General features: G+C 52.5%; 1 protein-coding gene across 2 annotated transcripts in view; it reads right to left on the reverse strand.

The window, feature by feature from the left end:
- LOC135978546 (maestro heat-like repeat-containing protein family member 7) overlaps positions 1 to 24,081 on the reverse strand; it is a 38,853-nt gene extending 14,772 nt beyond the window's left edge. The window contains exons 1-14 of one of the 2 annotated variants that reach the window (XM_065579447.1): positions 23,634 to 24,081; positions 22,573 to 22,673; positions 20,849 to 20,965; positions 19,510 to 19,589; positions 17,984 to 18,104; positions 17,275 to 17,361; positions 14,918 to 15,022; positions 13,613 to 13,742; positions 9,773 to 9,879; positions 8,492 to 8,641; positions 7,039 to 7,193; positions 6,532 to 6,667; positions 769 to 932; positions 524 to 661 (exon numbers count right to left, since the gene is read on the reverse strand). In XM_065579447.1, the coding sequence (XP_065435519.1) occupies positions 524 to 661; positions 769 to 932; positions 6,532 to 6,667; positions 7,039 to 7,193; positions 8,492 to 8,641; positions 9,773 to 9,879; positions 13,613 to 13,742; positions 14,918 to 15,022; positions 17,275 to 17,361; positions 17,984 to 18,104; positions 19,510 to 19,589; positions 20,849 to 20,965; positions 22,573 to 22,673; positions 23,634 to 23,748 (1,706 nt within the window). In that variant the 5' untranslated portion in view covers positions 23,749 to 24,081. Of the gene's footprint in view, positions 1 to 523; positions 662 to 768; positions 933 to 6,531; positions 6,668 to 7,038; positions 7,194 to 8,491; positions 8,642 to 9,772; positions 9,880 to 13,612; positions 13,743 to 14,917; positions 15,023 to 17,274; positions 17,362 to 17,983; positions 18,108 to 19,509; positions 19,590 to 20,848; positions 20,966 to 22,572; positions 22,674 to 23,633 lie in introns of both variants that reach the window. The other variant, XM_065579446.1, reaches the window with a different exon arrangement.
- Between the last annotated feature and the right edge of the window lie 363 nt (positions 24,082 to 24,444).

Raw genomic sequence — 24,444 nt, forward strand, 5'->3', positions numbered from 1 at the left:
CTCCGTGATAGGCTGCAAGAGAACTGCAGACAAAGAAGGGCGTCGGTGGGCTCGGTGGCCTTTCTCATGTGCCCAGATATTGGGTGATGAGAGACAGAAGGTGGGTTAGGGAATATCTTAGATTGGTCTAAGACAAGTGTTAGAGCTTTCTGTGTTAGCGTCTCTCTCTCACACACAGATGCTGGGCCAGCCAAAGATATTCCCTCCCCCACCTTGTCTCTCTCACGTGCTGGGCCTGACAGGGCTACACCAACGCTGCAGACAGACATGACGGAGGCTGTCTTTGCCCAGCCACGCCTGCCAGAGCCACGCAGGAAGCGGTTTACGCCAGGCAGCGCAGGGTGGAGAAGTAGCCGACTGACCCCTCGGCCAACGGCACAGAGGCTGTGGCCTCTTCCACGCAGGCGATTGGGAGCCGCGTCTCACCCAGCGGGGAAGGCGATGTGGCCGTGTCCTGGGCCCAGGGACGGGAGATGCTACTGCGGTCAGTTCTGGGCAGCAGCCCCAGGGACAAGACACTCACCGGGCAAGCACCAAGACGCCTTTGTGGTGCATGTCGGCGTTCACGAGCATGCCCCAGCCACCCTGCTTGTGGATGAACGTGGTCTGGTCCCTGTAGCCAGCACATTGGAGCAAGGCTTGCATGGCATCCACCGCACACCTGCATGCAGAGCGAGCCTCTTGTTACTGAGCGAGCCCAGGCCAGGCCCTGCCGCGTGCCTGCGGGCGACGGTTCAGAACCGAGGTGGGGTGTCGGGCTGGTGGTACCTGACAGGGCTGAGGGGTGCGGGCGTGTCCTCCTGGTTATGCATGGACAGCTCCACTATGTATGTGATCTGGAATAGCAGGGCGATGGAGAGCTGAGGGAAGAGCTCCTTCACCTGCTGCCTGCAGTTCTGCTCCTTGAAGATCTCGTACAGGGCTCTGGTGGCCTGCAGCCAAGAACAGGAGACAGATGTCACTGCAGGGCCTTCGCCCTTCCCACGCTCCCCCGAGGCACCTAGAGAGGAGGGGTGGGCTGGGGGCTAAGGCCTGGGATGCTGGATTCAATTCCTAGCCTGTGTGACCTTGGCTAGAACCACAGAAGGGACTTCGGCTCAGCGTTGCCATGCCTAGCTTCATGTGCCCTGCTGCCCAGTGGACTCACAGCCCTGAGTTAAGTGCCCAGGCTCCATATACGCTCCAGAGGGAGAGTCAGTTGGGCCAATTGTTAAAGAGGGTAAACGGGATGGCCTGGGTAATTTCAGGCCTGTCAGCCTGACATCGATCCCAGGCAAGATAATGGAGCGGCTGGTACAAGATTAAATTAATAAAGAATTAAAGAAGATAATTTAATTAATGCAAATCAACATGGGTGTATGGAAAATATTTCCAGCCAAGATAATTGCGATCTGTTTTTCGATGAGATTACAAGTTTGGTAGAGAAAGGAAATAGCATTGGCATAATGTATGTAGACTTCTGTAAGGCGCTTGAGTTGGCGCCGCACTCCAGTTTGATCGGAATCCTAGAAGGATACAAAAGTAACGTGGCACACATGAATTGGTTATAAACTGGCTGACAGGTCTCAAAATGTAATTGTAAACTGGGAATCAGCATTGCACTGGTGTGTTTCCAGTGTGGTCCCCGCAGGGATCGGGTCTTGGCCCTACGCGATTTAACATTTTTATCAATGACCTGGAAGAAAACATAAAATCATCACTGATAAAATTTGCAGCTGACACAAGAATTGGGTGAGTGGTAAATAATGAAGAGGACAAGTCACTGATACAGAGCGATCTGAATCGCTTGGTAAACTGGGGGGCAATCAAACAGTATGTGTTTTACTATGGCTCATTGTAAATGAATACATCTAGGAACAGGACGGGGGATTCTCTCCTGGGAAGCAGAGACTCTGAAAAGGACCTGGGAGTCCTGGTGGATAATCAGCTGAACAGGAGCTCCCAGTGTGGCGCTGTGGCCAAAAGAGCTCATGTGATCCTGGGATAAATAAACAGAAGAATCTCGAGTGGGAGTATCTGGCACTGGTGTGACCCACTGCTGGGATCCTGGGTCCTGTTCCAGTGCCCACAATGCAAGAAGAATGTTGATAAATTGCAGAGGGTTCAGAGAAGAGTCGTGAGAATGATTAAAGGATTAGAAACCATGTCTTATAGTGATAGGGTGACCAGACAGCAAGTGTGAAAAATCAGGACGGGGGTTGGGGGGTAATAGGAGCCTATATAAGAAAAAGACCCTAAAATCAGGACTGTCCCTATAAAATCTGGTCACCCTACACAGTGAGAGACTCAAGAAGCTCGATCTATTCAGCTTAACAAAGAGAAGGTTGAGGGATGACTTGATTACTGTCTATAGGTATTTCCCTGGGGAACAAATATTTAGTAATTGGCTTTTCAGTCTAGCAGAGAAAGGTCTAACATGATCCAGTGGCTGGAAGTTGAAGGTAGACATTCAGATTGGAAATAAGGCATACACGTCACAGTGAGAGTAATTAATCATTGGAACAATTTACCCAGGGTGGTGATAGATTCTCCATCACTGACCATTTTTGAATCACAATGGGATGTTTTTCTTCAAAGACCTGCTCTAGGAATGATCTGGGGGCAGTTCTCTGGCCTGTGTCATGCAGGGGATCTGACTAGATGATCACAGAGGTCCCTTCTGGCCTTGAAATCTATGAAGCTAAGAGTGGGGAGCTGCCTAAACCAGCCAATAGGAAATGCTGAGGAGAGGGGTGTGGCCTAAGCCCCACCCCCAAAGGGAATTCGGTATCTATCTCTACTTGGGAACACTTAAATAGTCATTGGAGCAGAGTTTAGACCCCGGGTCTCCCAGTTGGGTGCCCTAACCACTCGGCTAGAGACAGTGGTGTAGTCCAAAATCGGAAGGTACTGGAATGCCACTAAAATATTGATTTTCATAAACATGAATTATACAAATTCACATTTTATTTGTCTACTGAATTTCTGGTACAGTAATACTTGGCTAAACCAGGCATGGCTGGAGACAGGCTGGCTGTCCAAAATAACAAGGTATTGGATTTTCTTTTTTTTAATTGTGTACACAGGGGTCGGCAACATTTGGCACGCGGCTCGCCAGGGTAAGCACCCTGGCAGGCCAGGCAAGTTTATTTACCTGCTGACGCAGCAGGTTCGGCCGATTGCGGCCCCCACTCGCTGCGGTTCGCCATCCCGGGCCAATGGGGGCGGCGAGAAACCGCGGCCAGCACATCCCTCGCCCGCGCCGTGTCAGCAGGTAAATAAACTGGCCTGGCCCGCCAGGGTGCTTACCCTGGCGAGCCGCGTGCCAAACGTTGCCGACCCCTGGTATACACGCGCGCACACACACACACACACACACACACACACACACACCTATAGTAGCTATTCAATTCATTTTAACTGTTGAAATCATTATGCTGAAATGCCATTAATGTGTACACAACACACTATGTAAAAGATCTAAATCTAGACAGTACAGTGAGAAAAACCCAATGAATGCGTAGCACGTTTTCTTTTTACTTTAGCCTATAGGCTAATGAAAATACAAAATAAATCATGCTGCTGCACTATAGACATTACTCTATGAGGCGGAAATAATAAAAGTTTATTTTAAATTGAAACTAGCTAGTAGGTTACACAAGTAACACAAAATACATCAAGGCATAACAGGGGCTGAAGTAGCAAAGGCCTGCTGTAATGCATTTATCTAATTTCTACAAGTATTTCCACAAAGTGTCTTTCTCCATCTTGTAATTTATGTGTCTGTGAATCAGAGGGAGAACAAGGATGTGTGAGCCAAGTTCTGGCACAGCTGAGAGGATGCCACATGGAACATGAAGGGCCACGGAGCTTGCTAAACATGAGCAATGACATATGCGGAATAAGCCGCTTGCTACATTTGCCATTCACAATCATAGTCATGTGGCTAAATCCACGCTCACACTCAGCCGTGCTGCATGAAATCACACACGTGGAGCTGAACAGAGGTTTCAGCTGACCAGTATAGTCAAGAAAGTCACGCTAGGCACTGACTATTCCAAATCGGTTGCACAGCTGCCCTACCTCCTTTTCACTTTATCTAAGAATAATGGGTCACTACAAAAAGTAATTTTCCCTCTGCTGATACTCACACCTTCTTCTTGTTCTTTCTTGGTTTCAGGTGACCGGCAGTAAAGCGTATACAGTTTGTCAAAGAATTCCAAGTGATTTACAGCTCTTACTTCACTTAACGTTTCAGCAGCTGCCAAATCCAACCTGTGATTCACACACTACCTCGCTAGAACATTTGGGTACTTCTTCACAATACAGCTCGCTACGCCAGAGTTCTTCCGAAGCATAACACTAGCACCACCACTCGCAAATACTACAAGAGTAATTGTAATCAGAATTCGATTTATTGAGGCATTTCAGCTCACAATCTACAGTGCCTGAAGCCGTCTGACGTGGAAGTGCAATCAGATCAAGAAACATGAAGTGAGGATAATCATCCTTCAAAGTGTCACATTTTAAATAGATTCTAACTGTTGATTCATTGCTCAGAGTAGTTGATTCATCAACAGACATGGCTATCTTTCCGTCACTCTCCGGCATCTGAGCGCACATTCGTCATTTGCAAGGCTTTCGGTGCATTGCAGATGAGATAGGGTCTAGGATGTCTGTAGCACTGAATTGTGAACACAGACCGATACCAATATCTACACCATGCAGTATGTGGAATTCAGTTAAATCGGGACGATCCGAGTAGGGTCTGCCATGTTTAGCAATGTAATATGCCATTCGCTTTACCTGCACAGTTGTGTCAAGTTCTGATTTTGTCATGTTAACCACTTCATCTTCAAAAGTTGAGGTTTCTGCTTCTGTTGAAAGCTGTAAAGCTACCTGCAGTTGAATCTTTGTGTTCCTTTATCTTCATTGGCAGAGATGTTAATCTGGACTCTCAGCTAGGTCCATAAGGAGAAACAGAAAACTACCACCACCCTACTGCTATGGAGAGACCCTGATGAAACTTTGCTACCGTTAAGGCATCCAAGCTTACCATCATGGCAGGACAACCAAGGATAATCCCTCTTCTTCAGCATCCACTAACCAGAATTCATGCCAGCTGGTCTTTGGCTGTTGAAGGGTAATCTTCACAGTTCGTTCTCACTGCAATAGCCACCTCAGTGAACTCCATTACAGGAAGAGCTCTGTTTTTGTGTTTGGGTCTGCAGTCGAAGCACGGCTGCTACTGTCTTCGTCAGCACCTTTAGCCTTCTCAAAGAAGTAGTTAGGAAGAGAAGAATTTCCTAATGCTCTTTTCACTGCATCAGAGGACTGCTGGCTGTAACAGACAGTTGTGCCAGAGATGTGAATCATGTCATTTAGCTTGCCTACTATGTGCGTTCTGGCTCGATTACAATATTGTTGTCTGGTGTTGTTTCACATCTTTATTAATGACCTGGATGTAGATAGAGAGAGCAAACTGGTCAAGTTTGCAGATGACACAAAGCTAGGAGGAGTCACCAATACTTTAGAGGAAAGAGCTAAAATTACGAGGGATCATGGTAAATTGGAGGACCGGGCTATAGACAACAAAATGAAATTCACCAAAGACAAATGTGAGGTGCTACATTTAGAGAAGAAAAATCAAATGCACAGATACAGAATGGGGGATAACCAGCTTGGCCGTGGCACTTCTGAGAAGGATCTGGGAGCTGTGGTTGATCACAACCTCAGCATGAGTCAGCAATGCGATGCTGTTGCAAAAAAAGCAAATGCAATTTTAGGTTGCATTAACAGAGGTATAGCATGCAAGTTATGGGAGGCGATAGTACCGCTCTACTCAGCACTGGTTAGGCCTCAGCTGGAGGACAGTGTCCAGTTTTGGTCACCAATGTCTAGAAAGGATGTGGAGAAACTGTAATGGATCCAGAGGCGAGTAACAAAGATGATCAGAGGGACGGAACACAAGCCATACAAGCAAAGGCTGAAGGAACTGGCTATGTTTAGTTTGGAAAAGAGGAGATTAAGGGGGGACTTGATAACGGTCTTCAGATACTTGGAAGGCTGCCATAAAAAAAAGATGGAGAAAAGTTGTTCTCTCTTTCCACAGAGGGCAGGACAAGAGGCGATGGGGTCAAACTACAGCACAGCAGATGTAGATTAAACCTCAGGAAAAGCTTCCTAACGGTAAGAAGAGTAGGACGATGGGACAGACGCCTAGGGAGCTTGTGGAAACTCCTTCGCTGGAGGTTTTCAGAAGGAGGCTGGAGCCATCTGTCTGGGGTGGGTTAGACACAACAAGTCCTGCCTCGTGGCAGGGGGCTGGACGAGCTGACCCTGCGATCCCTTCTCACCCTGTGGTTCTAGGAGTGCTGCTGAATAGCACCAGGAGAGCGTTTCGGCGTGTTCCGGCTCGACTATAGCACTGGCTAGAGTCACGCTCTCTCTCTTCGGCCCAATGACTATACCCAGTGGGAGACTGAGAGACACCCTCAGGCAGTGATGGGGACACACGGCGCTCCTTCCCTTGCTTCAGGGGCTGATACTTACAGCCAAGGGGGCCTCTCTCTGAGAGACATGATGGTGGTGCAGCGGCTGTTCCCGCAGCATGTTGAGCAGCTCCTTTAGGACCTTTTCTATGCTCTGGCAGTGGGATGCCAGCATCCGCCACATCTCCGCAGCAACGCTGCAAAGGGAGAGAGCCAACGGCACTTGGTCAGAGCCCCGCCAGCCTCCTGCACCACGCCCCCCCCGGCACCGGCACCCTGCTGGGACTCCTTGCACCAGCCAGCTCTTTGTTGCCCTCCCACTGCTGCTGGTGCAGGCTGCCTGGGGACCGGGTCTGAGTGTCAGCCCCAGGGGAGGCTGAGGGATGCCATACAGGGTTTTGCAGGCTGGCCTGTCTCCAGGGCAAGCCAGCCTGCAAAACCCTCCAGGAGAAGCAGCAGCTCTGCAGGGAGAAGGAGATCTCTGGAAGGTTCTGCACTCCCCTGTCCCTGGCAGCGGGACCAGTCCGGGGGACCCGGAGCGCAAGCGACGGCAGCCCCAGCCCCGTACCTGTCACATGACAGCGAGCAGCCCAGCAGGGTTCTGACCACCTCCTCGCTGTACTGGTTGCCCAGCATGAGAAGGGTCCTGAACAGCTCCTTCCGGGACAGCGGCTCGCTGATGGAGTCCAGGTTCTTGTAAATGCTCATCACAGCCTCCGACACCTGGAAGGGAAATGAGGAGATGGGGGCCTCGGCTTCCTCGCACTGCTATTGATCTGGGGTGCCAGGGACCTGCTGCACCTGAAAGCCATCTGCCCTCCCAGATCCTCTTTGCCAGCCCCAGACCTAGAGCACAGGACCAGTTCCCAGCCTATCGATTCATAGACTGCAAGGCCACAAGCGGCCATGGTGATCACCTAGACCAGGGGTCTCAAACTCAAATGACCACAAGGGCCACATGAGGACTAGTACATTGGCCCGAGGGCCGCATTACTGACACCTCCCCCCCGCCGCCCTCTGCCCCACCCCCACTCCACCCCTTCCATGAGGCCCCACCCCTGCCCCGCCTCTTCCCACCCCTTCCCTGCCCCCATTCCAACCCCTTCCCCGAAATCCCCACCCCAACTCCGCCCCCTCCCTGCCCCCAGGGGGGGCAGGAGGGGTGTGGGGTGTGGCAGGGGCTCAGGGCAGGGAGTTGGGGTGTGGGGTGCAGGAAGGGTGAGGGGTACTGCAGGGAGTCAGGGCAGGGGATTGGGGTGCAAGAGGGGTGCAGCAGGGGGCTCAGGGCAGTGGATTGGGGTGCAGGAGGAGTGCAAGGTTCGTCAGGCGGCTCAGGGAAGGGGGTTGGGGTGCAGGAGGGGTGTGGGGTGCGACAGGGGCTCAGGGCAGGGGGTCAGGGTGCGGCGGGGGCTCAGGGCAGTGGGTTGGGGTGCAGGAGGGCTGTGGCAGGGGGTCAGGGTGCAGGATGCGGCAAGGGCCTCAGGGCAGGGCGTTCGGCTGCAGGAGGAGTTCGGGGGGCGGGCTCTGGCCTGCCCTGCCCCGCCCCCGCGCTGCTCCGGGATGTATGTATTGCTGTTGCTTCAGGCACCGCCCCCAGCATCTCCCATTGGCCGGGAATGGGGAAACGCGGGCAATGGGAGCTGCTGGGGGCGGTGCCTGAAGCAACATCAACACACACAGCAATGTGCCCCCTCTTCCCCATGTTCCGGCCGCTTCCCGGCACGGCGCGGGGGCAGGGCAGGCAGGCAGGGAGTCTGCCCTGCCCCAGTGCACGTCGGGCCAGAGCCGCTCTAGGTAAACGCTGCGGGAGGGCAGGAGCGGGGGCTGCGAGGGGCTCGCGGGCTGCAGAAAATTACCTCGCGGGCCGCATGTGGCCCATGCGCCGTGTGTTTGAGACCCCTGACCTAGACTGACCCCCCCTCCCCCCCACATTGCACAAGCCAGAGACCTGCCCCCCAATAACACCTAGAGTCTCCCACGGATGGGCTCCCCCAGCAGGGTGTTCTCACTGCAGCTCTTACCCTCTCCAGCCTTGGGCCGGGGACCATCAGGATCTCATGCAGCATGTGCCTGGCCACCACCGAGTCATGGACGCTGGTGTCTTTCATGCTATCAATAGCAGTGCAGAGGAAGTCCATGCGCTCGGATCCGTTGAAGTACTTCCCAAACATCTGAAACAAACCCGCCAGTGAAACCATTTTTGCTGCCCAGCGTGGTTCCAGTCAGTGGCCGAGCAGCCAGGACTGGCCCAGCCAGGAGTGCAGGCAAACCCCACTCTGCCGGGACAGGGCTGGGTTACTGCACCTGGGCAGCACAGTATCCAGTCAGCAATCAGGAACTGCCGTGCATGGCAGAGGCCAGCCGGGCAGTCCACGGGGGCACAATACTGCACAGCACGGATACACTCTCTAGTTCTCAGCAGGGGCTGGCACTGGTGCACAGATGCAATGATGCCTTTTGTTGCATTAATCTCTGGGGAAGCTCCCACCACGCCTGACAAGGAGCTGGGATCAGGTTTGGATGAGCCCCAGTGCATCTTGGGATGTGGCATGTAGGGAGGCATATTGGGCTGCATTAGTAGAAGCATTGCCAGCAGATTGAGGGAAGTGATTATTCCCCTCTATTCGGCACTGGTGAGTTCACATCCGGAGTATTGCATCCAGTTTTGGGCCCCCCACAAGAGAAAGGATGTGGACAAATCGGAGAGAGTCCAGCAGAGGGCAACGAAAATGATTAGGGGCCTGGGGCACATGACTTATGAGGAGAGACTGAGGGAACTAGGCTTATTTAGTCTGCAGAAGAGAAGAGTGAGGGGGGATTTGACAGCAGCCTTCAACTACCTGCAGGGGGTGGGGGGTTCCAAAGAGGATGGAGCTAGGCTGTTCTCAGTGGTGGCAGATGAGAGAACAAGGAGTAATGGTCTCAAGTTGCAGTGGGGAAGGTCTAGGTTGGATATTAGGAAAAATGATTTCACTAGGAGGGTGGGTGAAGCACTAGAATGGGTTATCTGGGGAGGTGGTGGAATCTCCATCCTTAGAGGTTTTTAAGGCCCGGCTTGACAAAGACCTGGCTGTGATGATTTAGTTGGGGTTGGTCCTGCTTTGAGCAGGGCGTTGGATTAGATGATCTCCTGAGGTCTATGATTCTATGAGGTAGAGTGGGCCATAGGCAGGGCTCTGACCCAGATGAATGGGCTCAGTCACACGCCTGGGTCTGTCCCTTCCCCCGACTCTTAGGGTGCTAATTTCTGACTCCTGATAACTCTGCGCACAACAATCCCGTGAAGCACTGACTGTACTTACCCATGTGATATCGCTGGTGTTGGTGAACAAGGTGTCCCAGGAGCCGTACAGGATTTGCTTGTCCTTGAGGAGCTGCCGATGCTCTTCACTGTTCGCCAGTGTCATAGCTATAAAGGGAAGGGTGTAACAGCTGACCTGTGTACAGTACTATAAAATCCCTCCTGGCCAGAGCCTCCAAAATCCTTTTCCCTGTAAAGGGTTAAGAAGCTCAGGTAACCTGGCTGGCATCTGACCCAAAGGACCAATAAGGGGACAAGATACTTTCAAATCTTGGCGGGGGGAAGGCTTTTGTTTGTGCTCTTTGTTTGGGAGTTCGTTCGCTCTTGGGACTGAGAGGGACCAGACATCAATCCAGGTTCTCCCCATCTTTCTAAACAAGTCTCTCATATTTCAAACTTGTAAGTAAAAAGCCAGGCAAGGCGTCTTAGTTTTACTTTGTTTTCTCAACTTGTAAATGTACCTTTTACTAGAGTGTTTATCTTTATTGCTATGCTTTGAACCTGAGGCTAGAGGGAGGTCCTCTGAGCTCTTTAAGTTTGATTACCCTGTAAAGTTATTTTCCATACTGATTTTACGGAGATGATTTTTACCTTTTTTCTTGAATTAAAAAGGTAATTAATTTCTTTTTAAGAACCTGATTGATTTTTCCTTGTTTTAAGATCCAAGGGGTTTGGATCTTGATCCACCAGGAGTTGGTGGGAGGAAGGAGGGGAATGGTTAATTTCTCCTTGTTTTAAGATCCAAGGGGTTTGGATCTGTATTCACCAGGGAATTGGTGAAGGTCTCTCAAGGCTATCCAGGGAAGGGAATTAGCTTTGGGATGGTGGCAGCGGACCAGACCTAAGCTGGTAGTTAAGCTTAGAAGTTTTCATGCAGGCCCCCACATTTGTACCCTAAAGTTCAGAGTGGGGAAGCAGCCTTGACAGCCACCATCATTGAGGCTGAGCCAGGGAGGGGAAACAGACAGCAGGCAATATAAATCAGATGTTCGGTTAGCAAATGGGAGTTTTGCAAGAAAGTTTAGAGAGGGTGTGTGAGAGACAAGTACATCTAACAACCATACTGTAAACTCAGGCCAATAACCCCCTCCCCAGAAACAAAACTAAACAAACTAACCCCCCTGGAAGAGTAAAAATAAACCAGGCAGAAGGGCAGCAGCAGCATGGGGCTCGCCAGTTGATTGCACTGAATGCAGCATGTATGATTACCAGCCCTATGGGCAGGTAGCATATGTGGGCATTTGGCCCAAGGAGCTACTGGCCCTCGGAGACCAGGAGGCCAGAGGGGCTGAACTGGTGGAGCCAAGGAAGGCAGCGAGGTACATAGAGGAGACTTTTAGGGACACAGTAGAGTGGTCCCACCCCCAGTCTGACAGCCTCTGTGCTGCTGAGGAGGGTGAAAGTTTCGGGGAAGGAGAACATCGAGCTAGAGCAGAGGGAGACGATCCCATAGTTGGGACCCACCTTCCAGATGAAGTCATGATGTCCTCTCAAATTGAGGTAGGAACCCCAGTTACAAAGAAAAGCCTGGTAATAATAATGGGGGATTCAATCAATAGACATATAAGCAGTTTGGTTTGTGATGGCTGGGAGAACCACATGGTAAATTGCCTGCCTGGTGCAAAGGTTGCAGCTCTCACGAGACATCCAGACAGACTTATGTGCCCTGTGGTATGTAATCTAGCGTTTAAATCGGCCTCTGTATGAGATAGCTAATGTGACAGTGAATTTTAAAAAAGTCTCCAGATGTGATCCCTGGTAAGCCTGACTTCAGTACCAGGCAAATTGTTGAAACTATAGGAAAGAACAGAATTATCAGACACGTCGGTGAACACAATTTGTTGGGGCAGAGTCAACATGGCTTTTGTAAAAGGAAATCATGCTTCACCAATCTACTAGAATTCTTTGAAGGGGTCAAAAAGAATGTGGAGAAGGGTGATCCAGTAGATATAGTGTCCTTGGACTCCTTTGACAGGGTCTCTCACCAAAGGCTCTTAACCAAAGGAAGATGTCATGGGATAAGAGGGAAGGTTCTCTCATGGGTCAGTGGTTAAAAGATAGGAAGCAAAGGACAGGAATAAATGGTCAGTTTTCACAGTGCTGAGAGGTAAACAGCAGGGTCCCCCCCAAGGATCTGTGTTGAGACCAGTGTAGTTCAACATAGTCATAAATGATCCAGAAAAAGGGGTAACCAGTGAGGTGGCAAAATTTGCAGATGATACAAAATGACTCAAGATCGTTAAATCCAAAGCAGACTGCAAAGAGCTACAAAGGGATGTCACAAAACTGGGGGACTGGACAACAAAATGGCAGATGAAATTCAATGTTGATAAATGCAAAGTAATGCACATTGGAAATCATAATCCCAACTATATATACAAAATTATGGGGTTTAAATTACCACTCAAGAAAGGTTTCAGAGTAGCAGCCGTGTTAGTCTGTATCCGTAAAAAGAAGAACAGGAGTACTTGTGGCACCTTAGAGACTAACAAATTTATTAGAGCATAAGCTTTTGTGGACTACAGCCCACTTCTTCGGATGCAGAAAGAGATTTTGGAGTCATCGTAAATAGTTCTCTGAAAACATCCACTCAACGTGCAGTGGCAGTTAAAAAAGCAAACAGAATGTTGGGAACCATTAGGAAAGGGATAGATAATAAAACAGAAAAATATCATAATGTCTCTATATAAATCCATGGTGCGCCCACACCTTGAATACTGCGTGCAGTTCTGGTCGCCCCATCTCAAAACAGATATACCAGAACTGTAAAAGGTGCAGAGAAGGGCGACAAAAATGATTAGGGGGATGGAACAGCTTCCATATGAGGAAGGATGAAAAAGACTGGGGGCAAGTCTACACTTCAAACACTGTATCGCCTGTCGGAGAATAACAGAGTTCTCACTCTTTTGGTTGGGTACAGCACACGCCGTAGCTGCACTGGCGCTGTAGCATTTAAGTGAAGATGTTCCTATGCCAACAAGCTCTTAATCCACCTCCCGGAGAGGCGCTAGCTAGGTCAGTGGGAGAGGTGCTCCTGCGACAGGGGTGTGGATTTTTCACACCCCTGAGCAATGTCGTTATAACAATATAGGTCTGTAGTATAGACCTGGGACCATTTAGTTTAGATAAGAGATGACTAACGGGGGATATGATAGAGGTCTATAAAATCATGACTGGTGTGAAGAAAGTGAATAGGAAAGTGTTATTTACCCCTGCACATAACACGAGAACTACGGGTCACTTTATGAAATGAATAGGCAGCAAGTTAAAAACGAACAGAAGAAGGTATCTCTGCACACAATGCACAGGCAACCTGTGGAAATTGTTGCCGTGGGATGTTGTGAAGGCTAAAAGTATAATTGGGTTCAAGATAATCAGGGCATGCAAACCCATACTCTGCATGTCCCTAAACCTCTGACTACCAGAAGCTGGGACTAGATGTCAGGGGATGGATCACTCAAAATTTCCCTCTTCAGTTCATTCCCTCTGAAGCATGAGGTACTGGCCACTATCAGAAGACACAATACTGGGCTAGATGAACCATTGGTCTGAGTCAGTATGTCCATTCTTATGTGAGTTATGAAGAGTAGCATATAGATAGGGGAAGCTAAAGACATCAGGGGAAACACCATGGCTTGCAGGACTAAGGATAATAAGGAGGTTTTTTTAAAAAAGTGATTTAGGAACAAAAGAAATCTTAGCAGTGGTGTAGGCTCATTACTAGATGGAGACTCTTTAAAAGGTTGCAGAAAAGGCAGAAGTGTTCAAGAAATATGTTTTCCATGTTTGGAAACCCCATGTTAGTGTATTTAGGAAGGACAAGGGTCTCCATGGCTCTTACATTTTAGCTGCAGCATGAAGGAGTAGAGGTGGTAAAATGCCTCCATAGACGATCGGCAGATCTCCTGCTCCGGATGGCACAGAGTGACACACGCCACCAGCTGGCCCAGGACTCTGAACTCCTCCGCTTCCTGATGGAGAGAGGGCGCAAAGGGAGTCACTCGCCCCTGCAGGCCTAGCGCAGCGTGTCCCCCTGGCATTGCCCTAGCAATGGGTTAGAACTGGGGGAGGCAGAGCCCAGTGCAGAGAGACTGGGGACAAGGAGAGCAGGAGGAGCCGTGGGGCCCATCACCAGGGGCTGAGGAAAGCTCAGCAGGGACGGGGAAATCTGGTCAGCAAAGTCAGCAAACCTTGCTCCCGAGTGGGGACCCGGGTAACGAATGAACTAACGTCCAGTCTCCATCTCAAGGGCAAGCGCCTAATCCCAGCCCCTTCTCCCACCCCCCACCCTCCATTGACCTCAGGCCCAGGCGCTTGGGGTCACCTTGGACTCCTCTGCTCTGCATCCCGCCTCTCTCACTCCATCCTGGAGTTCCCCAGAGTCCTCCCTTCCTGCGCCATCCCCAGCCTGCCGGCTCTCTCCCACCGGCTCTCTACTGCAGCCTTGTCCTCTCATCTCCCCCTCCTGCCAGACCTTCCCTTGCCCCTCCTGCAGCACCTGCGCTGGCTCCCTGATCTTCCCCACCTCGCACCAAACCCCTTGCCCTCCTCTCCAGGGGTCTGCACAGCCTCCCCACACCCACTCCCCAGTGCTCTGGCTCCTTTGGTCCCTCCCATCCCTTTCGGTGTGTCCCCTCCCACCTCCCTCCTTCTGTTCAGCCTCTGGGGGCACATCATCCAAACGCCCCCCTCCAGCTGCCGAAGGGGAGGCCTTGACACAGGGGGGATGGAGCAGCTGGAGCAGCTAAATGGCCCTGAGCACCCAGAGCAGGGGGCGTTCTTCTGGCAGCCTGGCAGGAGCTGATGCCAAAGCATCCCACAGGCAACTGACAAAGGGGGTGAACAGACACCTGGGTTCAGAGGCTGCTCTCAGGGCCATCCTGTGTAAATGCACTGACCCTGTGGAGCAGACTTTGGTGCTAGGGGAACAGCGGGGAGAGTCCTTGGAGACAGAATTATGGGGCTCGACCCAAAGCCCACTGGAGTCAGAGGACAGACCCATCGACATCAGTGCTCAGTAGATTGGACTCCTACCGAGGATCTTGCTGAGTCACTATTCTAGGCCCGGGTTTTCCCTGCCAGGGAGCGCTGCACCGCGAGGCTGCTCAGTGCAGTTAGGAGGCGGCCAGGGTCACAGGCTGCTCACCTTGCATTCAGGTTGACAAGCCATGAATTTCATCAGGCAGGTGATCCTTTCCACTGCCCTCAGCCGCCCATGCACCTCCTTGGATGCGGTCCAGGGGAGCAGGGCCTGAGAGAAACAAATTGGGACAAATTGCTGAGGAGAAGTACCAAAAAATAGCACAAGCACATAGGGAGAAGATCAGAAAGCTGAAGGCAAAAATGAGTTCTAACTGGCAAGGGACATAAAAGACAATCAGAAGCAGCTCTATAAATGCATTCGGAGCAAGAGAAAGACAAAGGAAAGTGAGGGGCCACTACTCAGCAGGGAAGGAGAGCAAATAATGGATGACACAGACAAAGCCAAGGTGTTTAATGCCTTTTTTGCTTCAGTTTTCACTAAAAAGGTTAATGGCAACTAGATGCTTAACACAATATTAACAACGAGGGGGAAGGAATACAGGCCAGACTCGGGAGAGAACAGGTAAAAGACAATTTAGGACAGTTAGATGAATTCAAGCTGGCAGAGCCACATGATATTCACCCTAGATGGAGCTAGGCAAAGCAATCTCTGAACCGTTAGGAGGGCTGAGGTCCCAGAGGACTGGAGAAGGGCAGACACAGAACCTATCTTCAAAAAGGGGAACGAGGAGGCCTCAAGGAATTATAGACCTGTCAGCCTAACTTTGGTACCCAGAAAGATACTGAACAACTTATTAAACAGTTTGTAAGAACCTAGAGGAGATAATAGGGTGATAAGGAAGAGCACCATGGATTTGTCCAGAACAAACCATGCCAAACAAAGCTAATTTCCTTCTTTGACAGGGTTACTTGCCTAGTGGATGGAAGGAGGCAGTATATGATGATGTATATGAAGTTTAGTAAGGCTTTTGACACAGTTCCACAAGACATTCTCAGAAGCCAACTAAGCCAGTATGATCCAGATGAGATTACTATAAAGTGGGTGCACAACTGATGGAAAGACCATACTCAAAGAGGAGTTATCACTGACTCGCTGGCAAAGTGGAAGGGTGTCTCAAGTGGGGTTCCCCAGGGGTGTGCCTGGGTCCAGTACTAGTCAATATTTTCATTAAGAACTTGGTTAACGGAGAGGAGAGTATGCTTGTAAAGTTTGCAGATGACACCAAACTGGGAAGGGTTGCAAGCACTTTGGAGGACAGATTAGAATTCAAAATGAGCTTGCTAAATTGGAGAGTTGGTCTCAAGTCAACAAGATGAAATTCAGTCAAAACAAATGTGACGTAACGCACTTAGGAAGGAAAAATCAAATGCATAAAAACAAAGTGAGGGATAACTGGCTAGGTGGCAGTACTGCAGAAAAGGATCTGGGGGTTATCATGGGTCTCACACTGAATAGGAATCAACAGTGTGATGCTGTTGTGAAAAAGGGAAATGTCATTCTGAGGTGTATTAGCTTGTAGCACTGTGTCCAGTTCTGGGCACCACGCTTTAAGAAAGATGTGAACAAACTGGGGCCAGTCCAGAGGACAGCGACAAAAGTGCTCAGCGGTTTAGAAAACCTGACCTGTGAAGAAAGGTTGAACAAACTGGGCATTTTCGTCTTGAGAAGACGGAGGGGGCACCTGGTAACAGTCTTCAAATACGTTAAGGGCTGTTATACAGAGGATGGTGACAAATTATTCTCCATGTCCCCTGAAGGTAGGACAAGAAGTAATGGGCTTAATCTGCAGCAAGGGAGATTTAGGTTAAATATTAGGAAAAAGTCTAAGGGTGGCTAAGCACTGGAACAGGTGACCTAGGGAAGTGGTGGACTCCCCATCACGGAGGTTTTAAAAAACAGGCTGGACAAACACTCATCAGGGACGGTCTAGGAATGCTTGGCCCTGCCTCAGTGCAGGGGGTGGAGTAGATGACCTCTTGAGATCCCTTCCAGCCCTGCACTTCTGTGTTCCCTCTTCCCAGGCTCTGGAATCGAGGAGACCGAATCTCTGTCAAGGACATTTCCCTCTTTTTGGAGCACAAACCACCCACAGAATCTACTTCCTGTGGCCCCAGAACTAGAACGTTGGGGGAATCTCGCTCTGGGCTCTGGCCAGGTTGGTGGGGCCCATGGTGAACACAAATGAATGCCAGGGTCAGATGGGGGCTCAGTGGAAAACACGACAGATCCTGCACTCCTCCACCCCCACCCCGTGCAGACGTTTTTCAGATATAGCGGGGGCACTTGGCCCTCCAGCCCAAGAACCTTTGTATAGAACGTACTTTGAGGAGCCAAAGGCACCAGGGGGGGAGGGGAAGAGGAGGGGGAGTGTCCCATGCTTGTGATTAAATGGAGTCTTGGTCCCTGAGCCCCACCCCAGCTACAGGACTAGTCCCCTTCCTGCCCCCACGCCTCCAGACCTCCAAGATCTTCTCCACCACCAGAAGTCTGGGCTCCTGATTCTCACACGCCAAGGCCTTCAGCATCTGATCCATGGCTCTCAGAGTCTGTGTGCAGAGCAGAGGAGACACCAGAGCAAGTGGCGTTACCCAGCCAGGAGATGAACCAAGGCCCTGGCATGTGACACCCCCCAGGCCACGGCAGCACCTGGTATTCCAGCTCACCCACTCACTTGTACCCACAGGGGACCTACTGCAAACTCCTGGCAACAGGACACCACCTGCCTTTGCTGTCCCCAGAAAGGCCACTGCATGGAGTCTAACCCACTGGAAGAGTCAGAAAGGACTGCACATTTGGAGGGGAGATTTCCAGCCAAGCTTCGGTTCCTCTGGCCTGTGTGCGTCTGAAGCAGCCAATCACAGGCCTGTGCCCCCCGCCACGCACTGGGGATGAATGTGCTTGTGAAGGGAGTGTCTGTTCCCCACTAATTGTCGGTGCATGTGAAGGAGAAATGCCTACTACTGCTACCCTATGAGGGAGTTACTCCTTTATCTGCAGTGGTGGGGCCTGTGCTTTGGTGCTGCAGGTCCTGAGCTGAAGTCCTGCCGAGGAGCTGTGATTATTATACTCATGTGCCAGTGCCAGGTTACCCGGGGGACAGGTACACGAGCGACCGGCAGGATTCCCACTTGGTTTCGGGTGGCTCTGCGTGGCCGGTTTGGGGCTTACCTTGGTGTAGAGAGCAGCCTCCTCGCCCTGCATGGTCTCTGCTGGAGGCAGGGAGAAGACGCTGGAGAAGCAGGCTGTGAGCAGGCTGGATCGTTCCAGGTCCTGCAGCGGTGGCTTCACTCTGCTAAGAGAAGAAACACGTGCGGATTGGAGGGCTGAGGCGGGACTGACGCGCTAATGTTGGCGTCAGGCTCCCAGGACATGGAAACACCTGAGGGGGCTCCAACTGGTGGGTGGCAGACGAGAACAGGTCAGGGGGCGGTGGAGGGAGCTGGTGCTGCCTTCTCTCATACCAACAGGCAGGGACTTAGTGCAGTCTGCAGCTGTCTGCTGTGACCCCACCAGGACTCACCAGCTGGGGCAGAGAGCACTGCGCTTCACCGAGAAATGACATCCCACAAACGGCACGGACGGGAGACTAGAGCCTGCTGGCACCAAAGTGCCTCTGAACCAAGTGGCCACAGTGCAAAGGAGCCTGCCAGTCCTGTCCCGCTGGGGGCAAAGAGACTCTTCCACCACAGCTGTCTGCACTGCGGCTGCACAGTCCGGGCCAGCAGAGAGATGCTGCATCAGCCCGCAGCAGGGCAGAATCCAGGCAGGGATCCAAGCCCTGCCCCTTGCCCAGGGCTCTCAGCCTGCTGGACAGGGCACCCAGCTGTGTGCAGGGGGGGAGGAAGGTGGAGACAGCCCAGACAGCATTAACCTCTTCACCCCCACTGCCAGAGCATGGCCCCAGCACATGCAATGAGGTACCAGGTGACTACTTGCCCCCTGCAGGACAGAGCCACGCCCCTCGTGGCAGGTGGCAGCTACGCCCACTGCTGACGCAAATCACCTCCCTCCGCCCCAGCAGAGACAGGATCGTGGCCAATGCCGTCCCCTGCCCCGCTGTCAGGAAGCCAGTGCCCAGTGGGGAGAGCCGCTCCAGCGCCTGCCCTGCCTCCCCCTCCCATTCCTGGGGAACCTATTGAGCCACCAGCGAGAGCCCAGCTCCAGCCAGCAGCATCTGCCACCTCCGGACGCCTGATGGGCAGGCTTCTGGGAAGCTCAGAGCAGGGCACCAGCGGCGCTGAGAGAGAGCCCCCCATGGCACAGGCAGTGCCACGGGCCAGGGCTCAGCCTGCCCAACTTCTCAGCCACAGGGGGTCGCTGAGCTGCCGGTGTGACGCAGCTGGCACAGCTGGCAGTGACTTCGGTCGCTCCGCTCCAGCAGCACCCAACTGCCCCTCTCCCCCCAGAGCCATCTCCTGCGGGGTCCCAGAGGGGACCAGTCCTAACCCCCTCACTCCCTCCCCCACATCTTCCTAAGGCCACGTGGAGAGGTCGCCAGGCACCGAAGAATCCTCCACCATCTACCCACTGGTGCCAGCCCACATGCACCAGCACCATCACCTGCTGCCACGTGCCCGGCAGAATCAGAAGATGGGGGAGGAGCAGAGGGGGGAATGCCCTGGAGAACTGGCCATGCCAAGAGGCTGGCGTGTCTGGCTGCACACAGCACTGGCTGGGCCGGGCAGGCTGGGTACCTCATCTCCATGATGATGAGCATCGCTTGCTGACGCACCATGTCGGTCAGGGAGTCGACGGACTCGTGCTGAAGCATCTCCTGGGGAGACAATGTGGGGAAATGCCAGCCAGGCTCCAAGCTCCTTCAAGGCTCCGACTGGGGAGCAAAGCGCAGGGCCTGCAACATGTGGGCTCGGCAGCCAGGTCGTCCTACTGTGGACTTGATGGTGTGCAGGGCTCCAGCCGGGGAGCGCAGTGCAGGGCCTGTGGTCAGTGCCCCAGTGTCACGCGCCAGTGCACTGAAAGGCTCCATCAGCATTAGCACCCAGGGACACCACCTGAGATCAGGCCCCCTTGTGCCCGGTGCTGCACACACACAGTGAGAGCCAGTCCCTGCCCCAGAGAACTCACGAGCTAACTAGAAGAGACAAGGCATGGAAGGGAAACTGAGGCACAGAGGGGGAAATGACTTGCCCAAAGTCTTACTGCAGAACTGGGAGTAGAACCCAGGTGTGCTGAGCCCCAGCCCACTGGACCACCCACCAGCCCACGCTGTCCCACGTTCAGGGAAGGGAGGTGAGCTCTGGAAAGCTTTCTGCAGTGCTGGAGAGCAAAGACTTGCCAAATCTATGGAGCAGATTTGTTGCTAGTTCCCTAGTGGGCACTGACTGCAGAGTGTTGGGGCTCTGGGCAGGGAGACTGGCGTATACAGAGCGACCCGGTGACTTGGGAAGCTGGGTGCAAGGGAACAATCTACATTTCCATACAGTTCTATGTTTAGGAACAAAGAATGCAGGCCACACTCACAGCATGGGGGGCTCTAACCTGGGAAGCGGTGACTCTGGAAAAGACTTGGCAGTCAGGGTAATCAGCTGCCCATGAGCGCCCAGTGTGACGCTGGGGCCAAAAGGGCTAATGCCATCCTGGGATGTAGAAACAGGGCAAACTCCAGTTGTTAGAGAGGTTATTTTCCCTCTGTATTTGGCACTGGTGCGACCGCTGCTGGGATCCTGTGTCCAGGTCCGATGCCCACAATTCAAGGAGAATGTTGATAAATTGGAGAGGGGTCAGAGAAGAGCCACAAGAGTGATTGGAGGATTGGGAAACATGCCTGACAGTGAGAGACTCAAGGAGCTCAATTAGTTCAGCTGAACGAAGGGAAGGTTACAGGGTGACTTGATGACAGTCTGTAAGTACCTACACGGGGAGCAAATATTTGATAATGGGCTCTTCAGTCTAACAGACAAACGTCTAACACGATCCAATGATTGGTAGCTCAAGTTAGACAAATCTGCAGAGATCTCCAGGCCAATCACTAAACCCGCCAGGTAACACAGCCCCAGTGTGTGTTTTACTCACCGTTATCTTCTCCACTAGCAGGGCTTTGCGGTCCATATTTTTTTCTGGGCTCCATGCCACGATGTCTATGACGAGGTTGAGGATGGAATTCAAAAAATTCATTTTCTGGGCCTCGTCCTACGCCCCGCAGAGATGAGACACAAACAGGAAGGTTAGCGTGGAAAGGAGCTGCCAGTGGGATAGATGTTAGAAAGCTTCCCCCCAGTGCTGCTCAGGCTTTGATATGCCGAGTGGCAGAAGGCCATTCATCTGGTAACAGGAGTGACTATCTGGGGAGGGCAGGGCAGCTCTGTGTGAAACCGGACTAGAGAGGGAGCAGATCTCACGGGGTAGGTGTCCAAAGAGGAACTGCAACATGGGGGCTAGGCAGCCAGACAGTGTTACTGGGGGCTTGACAGAGTGGGAGGAACAGCTGGGTGGGACACCCTGACACCCCAATATTCGCCACTGTCATGTCATTAGGACATGTTTTGTACAAAGTACGTATTGTAAGGTATCATTCTAAAAGTCTTTATCTGCTAGACATTAATGTCTCATTGGATTGTATGTGCTATCGTTGTATGTGAAATTATGAAGTTCAGCTATGTCTGTGTTCCTGAAACACGTTGTGAGGTTCAAAACAGCCTTTCAGGTACAACAGTAAAAACGCCAAACAATGGCTTATTGAGGAAATGCACATAAGCAGCAGGGTTAGCCCAGGAACTGTCCACAATAGAAACCTCTCCGAGAGAACGCTACACAATGGGAACCGTTGGACCCAGGTCACAGCAAAAGAGTTTTCCAGCGGGTGGGAAGAGGAGATAAAAGGGGAACAATGACATCGGGGGGGGACCTCACGCTCCCTGCAATAAGACACATGGAAACACCTGAGGGACAAAGATTGAACTATGAGAAGTGATGGTGCCAGGCTGGAGAGAGATTCCTAGCCTGTGTAAGAAAACCTGGGAAATCCAAGCTGCAAAGCCAAGGCAGCTTGTCCCTTAAGAATCTGCCCACCTGTTTATCACTCAGGGTGAGAATTTGCTCATGTAGAGCCTATCTATCCAGTGTGGAAAGCTTAGTTTGCGTGTTGTGTTTATTTACTAATGCAATCTGCTTTGTACCGTTTGCTATCTCTTATAACCACTTACAAGCTACCTCTTGTAGTTAATAATCTTATTGCTTGTTTATACCATAACCCAGTTTGTGCAATTAGCAACTGGGGGGAGGGGCAAAGAGTTGTGCATACCTCTCTCCACATGGAGGGAGGGGGCGAATTTCATAAAACCTTTGGGTCTGTACTCCAAAGGAGGTGGGCACCAGAGTACTGGGACAAGCCCTTTCACCTGAGTCTTCCCAGAGCTGATCTCAGTGTCTGTGTCTTTCTGCAGCTGGGCGTGGCCCTGCCTGAGTGTATGGCTGGAAGAGGCTTGTGAGCCTAGCCCAGCAAGACGAGGTAAAGGGGGCCCAGGCTGGCAGAACAGGTGGGCTCGGTGGTAGCCCGGTACAGCAGGTGGCACCTCAAAGGGGGGCAACCCGTCACACTAGGGACTGTAACTCAAGACGGGACTTTTTAAAATGCTGTAGTTTAAACAGGAATTATTTGGGGGCAGGTCCCTGGCCTGTGTTATACAGGAGGTCACAGTGGTTCCGTCTGGCCTTAGAATCCATGCATCATCTGGAGAAGGGCAGATGTGCATGTGGACAGGGCACTAGCTGACAGGTCAGAGGAGGGCTCTTGGTACCTGGTCATTGCCCTTCAGAAAGGAGTCTATGCATTCCAGGGCCTCTCTCTCCTTCCAGTTGTGCCCCTTAAAGCAGGCGGTGCTACATGGCCATGGTGAATCTGATCAAAGACAGAGCAGTGGTAATACCTGGGTCTGCCAAGCTGCAGTCTGGGTGACAGAGATCTTAGAGAAAACCCTTGCCCCCACTCCCGCCCCAGCAGGGGAGCAGGGTCTGGCACAGCGATCCCTGGCTTCCCCACCTCTTTGCTGCCCAGCCCAGCAAAGACCCAGTCGGAGCCCTGGTTCCCAGCGGCCACCCCACTTCCCCGCCCAGCATGCAGGCTCAGTCTGGGGATTTGGGGAGCGCCACACCTGGAAGGAGGGACGATGTCAGGCCATGAGGGGTGTCCCCACTCTCCGGCCCATTGCTGGAGGGGGCGGAGGGACTGGGAGTGAATCGGTCTGGTCCTTGCAGCAGGAGAGAGAACTGCTGCCCAGTCTGCATGGGATATGGGGACCCAGGGCCTGCCCGTTCTGCTTGTTCTGACTGCCTCTCCTGCCACCAACAATCAGCCAGAGGCACTGGGCTCCCATCGTCAACACTCCCCCCAAATGCCCTGTGCTGCGACATGCGACAAAGGAGCCAACAGATGGGGCTGCAACATCAGGGAGCATCTTACGCTCTGGCCGGCGCCCTGCAATCCTAGGCTTTAACAACCCACCGTGCACCAAGCATCCCCTTCGACTGGTGGAAAACATCCTCCGACCCAGCAGCGTGACAGATCGGGGTGGGCGATTCAGTCAGTCTCCACCTGATGCTTCTGCCGCTATGCCCCGATCAGCTTTAGTGGCTGCAGCTGCTGCCAGCAGGAGGGGCCATTCCCCCCTGCCTGGGTTTTCCAGTCTCTCCATCTCGTGGCAACCCAGAGCAGTACAAGGTCTATGGAGTCTTCTCCCCACAATGACACCCTAGTCTTGCCCCCCCAACCCCCACAGGGGCCAAGTCCCACCCCAATGCAGGGCCATGGCCCCAGCCATTTTTGCAGCCCCCTCCGCCCACCCAGAAGGCGCCCACTCACCGGGATGGCGCGCACACTGCTGCTGCTGCCATTCCCTCCTCTGCCGACTCTTCCCTGGGGGAGGTTTTGTCTCCTCCCAGGCACGCCTGGGCTCTGGGCGGCCCTCCTCAGCCATCCTACAAGAAGCCAGGACAAGGCATTGCTTGTGAGTGACGAGAGGCGATTGCCCCGTTCAGCATCAGGGCCAGCCCAGTTATTTCTGTCCCACCAGCACCTACAGATGCCAGCTGAGCTCAGGGCCCTGTTGCACCAGGTGCTGCAGACAATCGCTGGGCTGGAGGGCTCAGACTCTAACTAGCCAAGGCAGCCAGCAGGGAAACAAGGGAAGGGATGTGCTCAAAGTCACCCAGGATTAGAACCCAGGTGTCTGAACTCCCAGGCCAGCAGCCCATCCCACAGGCCAAACGGCCTCCTCTGGGTCACTCCCACCTCTCCTTCTCCTGGTTCACAAGCTGCACAGCAGACAGGCTGGATCCAACCACTCAGGATTCTTCCTGCCCAATGAAATGACCCTGATCCCTTCCCCAAGGAATATTGGGGCCGTGGCAGTTCGCAGGTGGGCGAGGCCAGCGGGGTGGGGGAGGTGGGGCGGGCTCGTGAGCAGCAGGAGTTGCTCAGACACACCCGTGAAGGGGCAGGAGCAGAAGGCAGGAGAGCGGCAGGGAGGCTGGTACCTTCTCATGCAACCTCGGTGTGGCTGGCGATGCAATGGAAAAGCAGAGGCGGGCAATAGAAGATTCTCCTACCTGGAGTCAGGAGTGGGCAGAAGCTGGCGTGTATATGGGCCACCCACTTTCTGCTGCCGGTGGCG

Source organism: Chrysemys picta, unplaced genomic scaffold (genome assembly GCF_011386835.1).
Source record: "Chrysemys picta bellii isolate R12L10 unplaced genomic scaffold, ASM1138683v2 scaf304, whole genome shotgun sequence".
NCBI lineage: Eukaryota > Metazoa > Chordata > Testudines > Emydidae > Chrysemys > Chrysemys picta.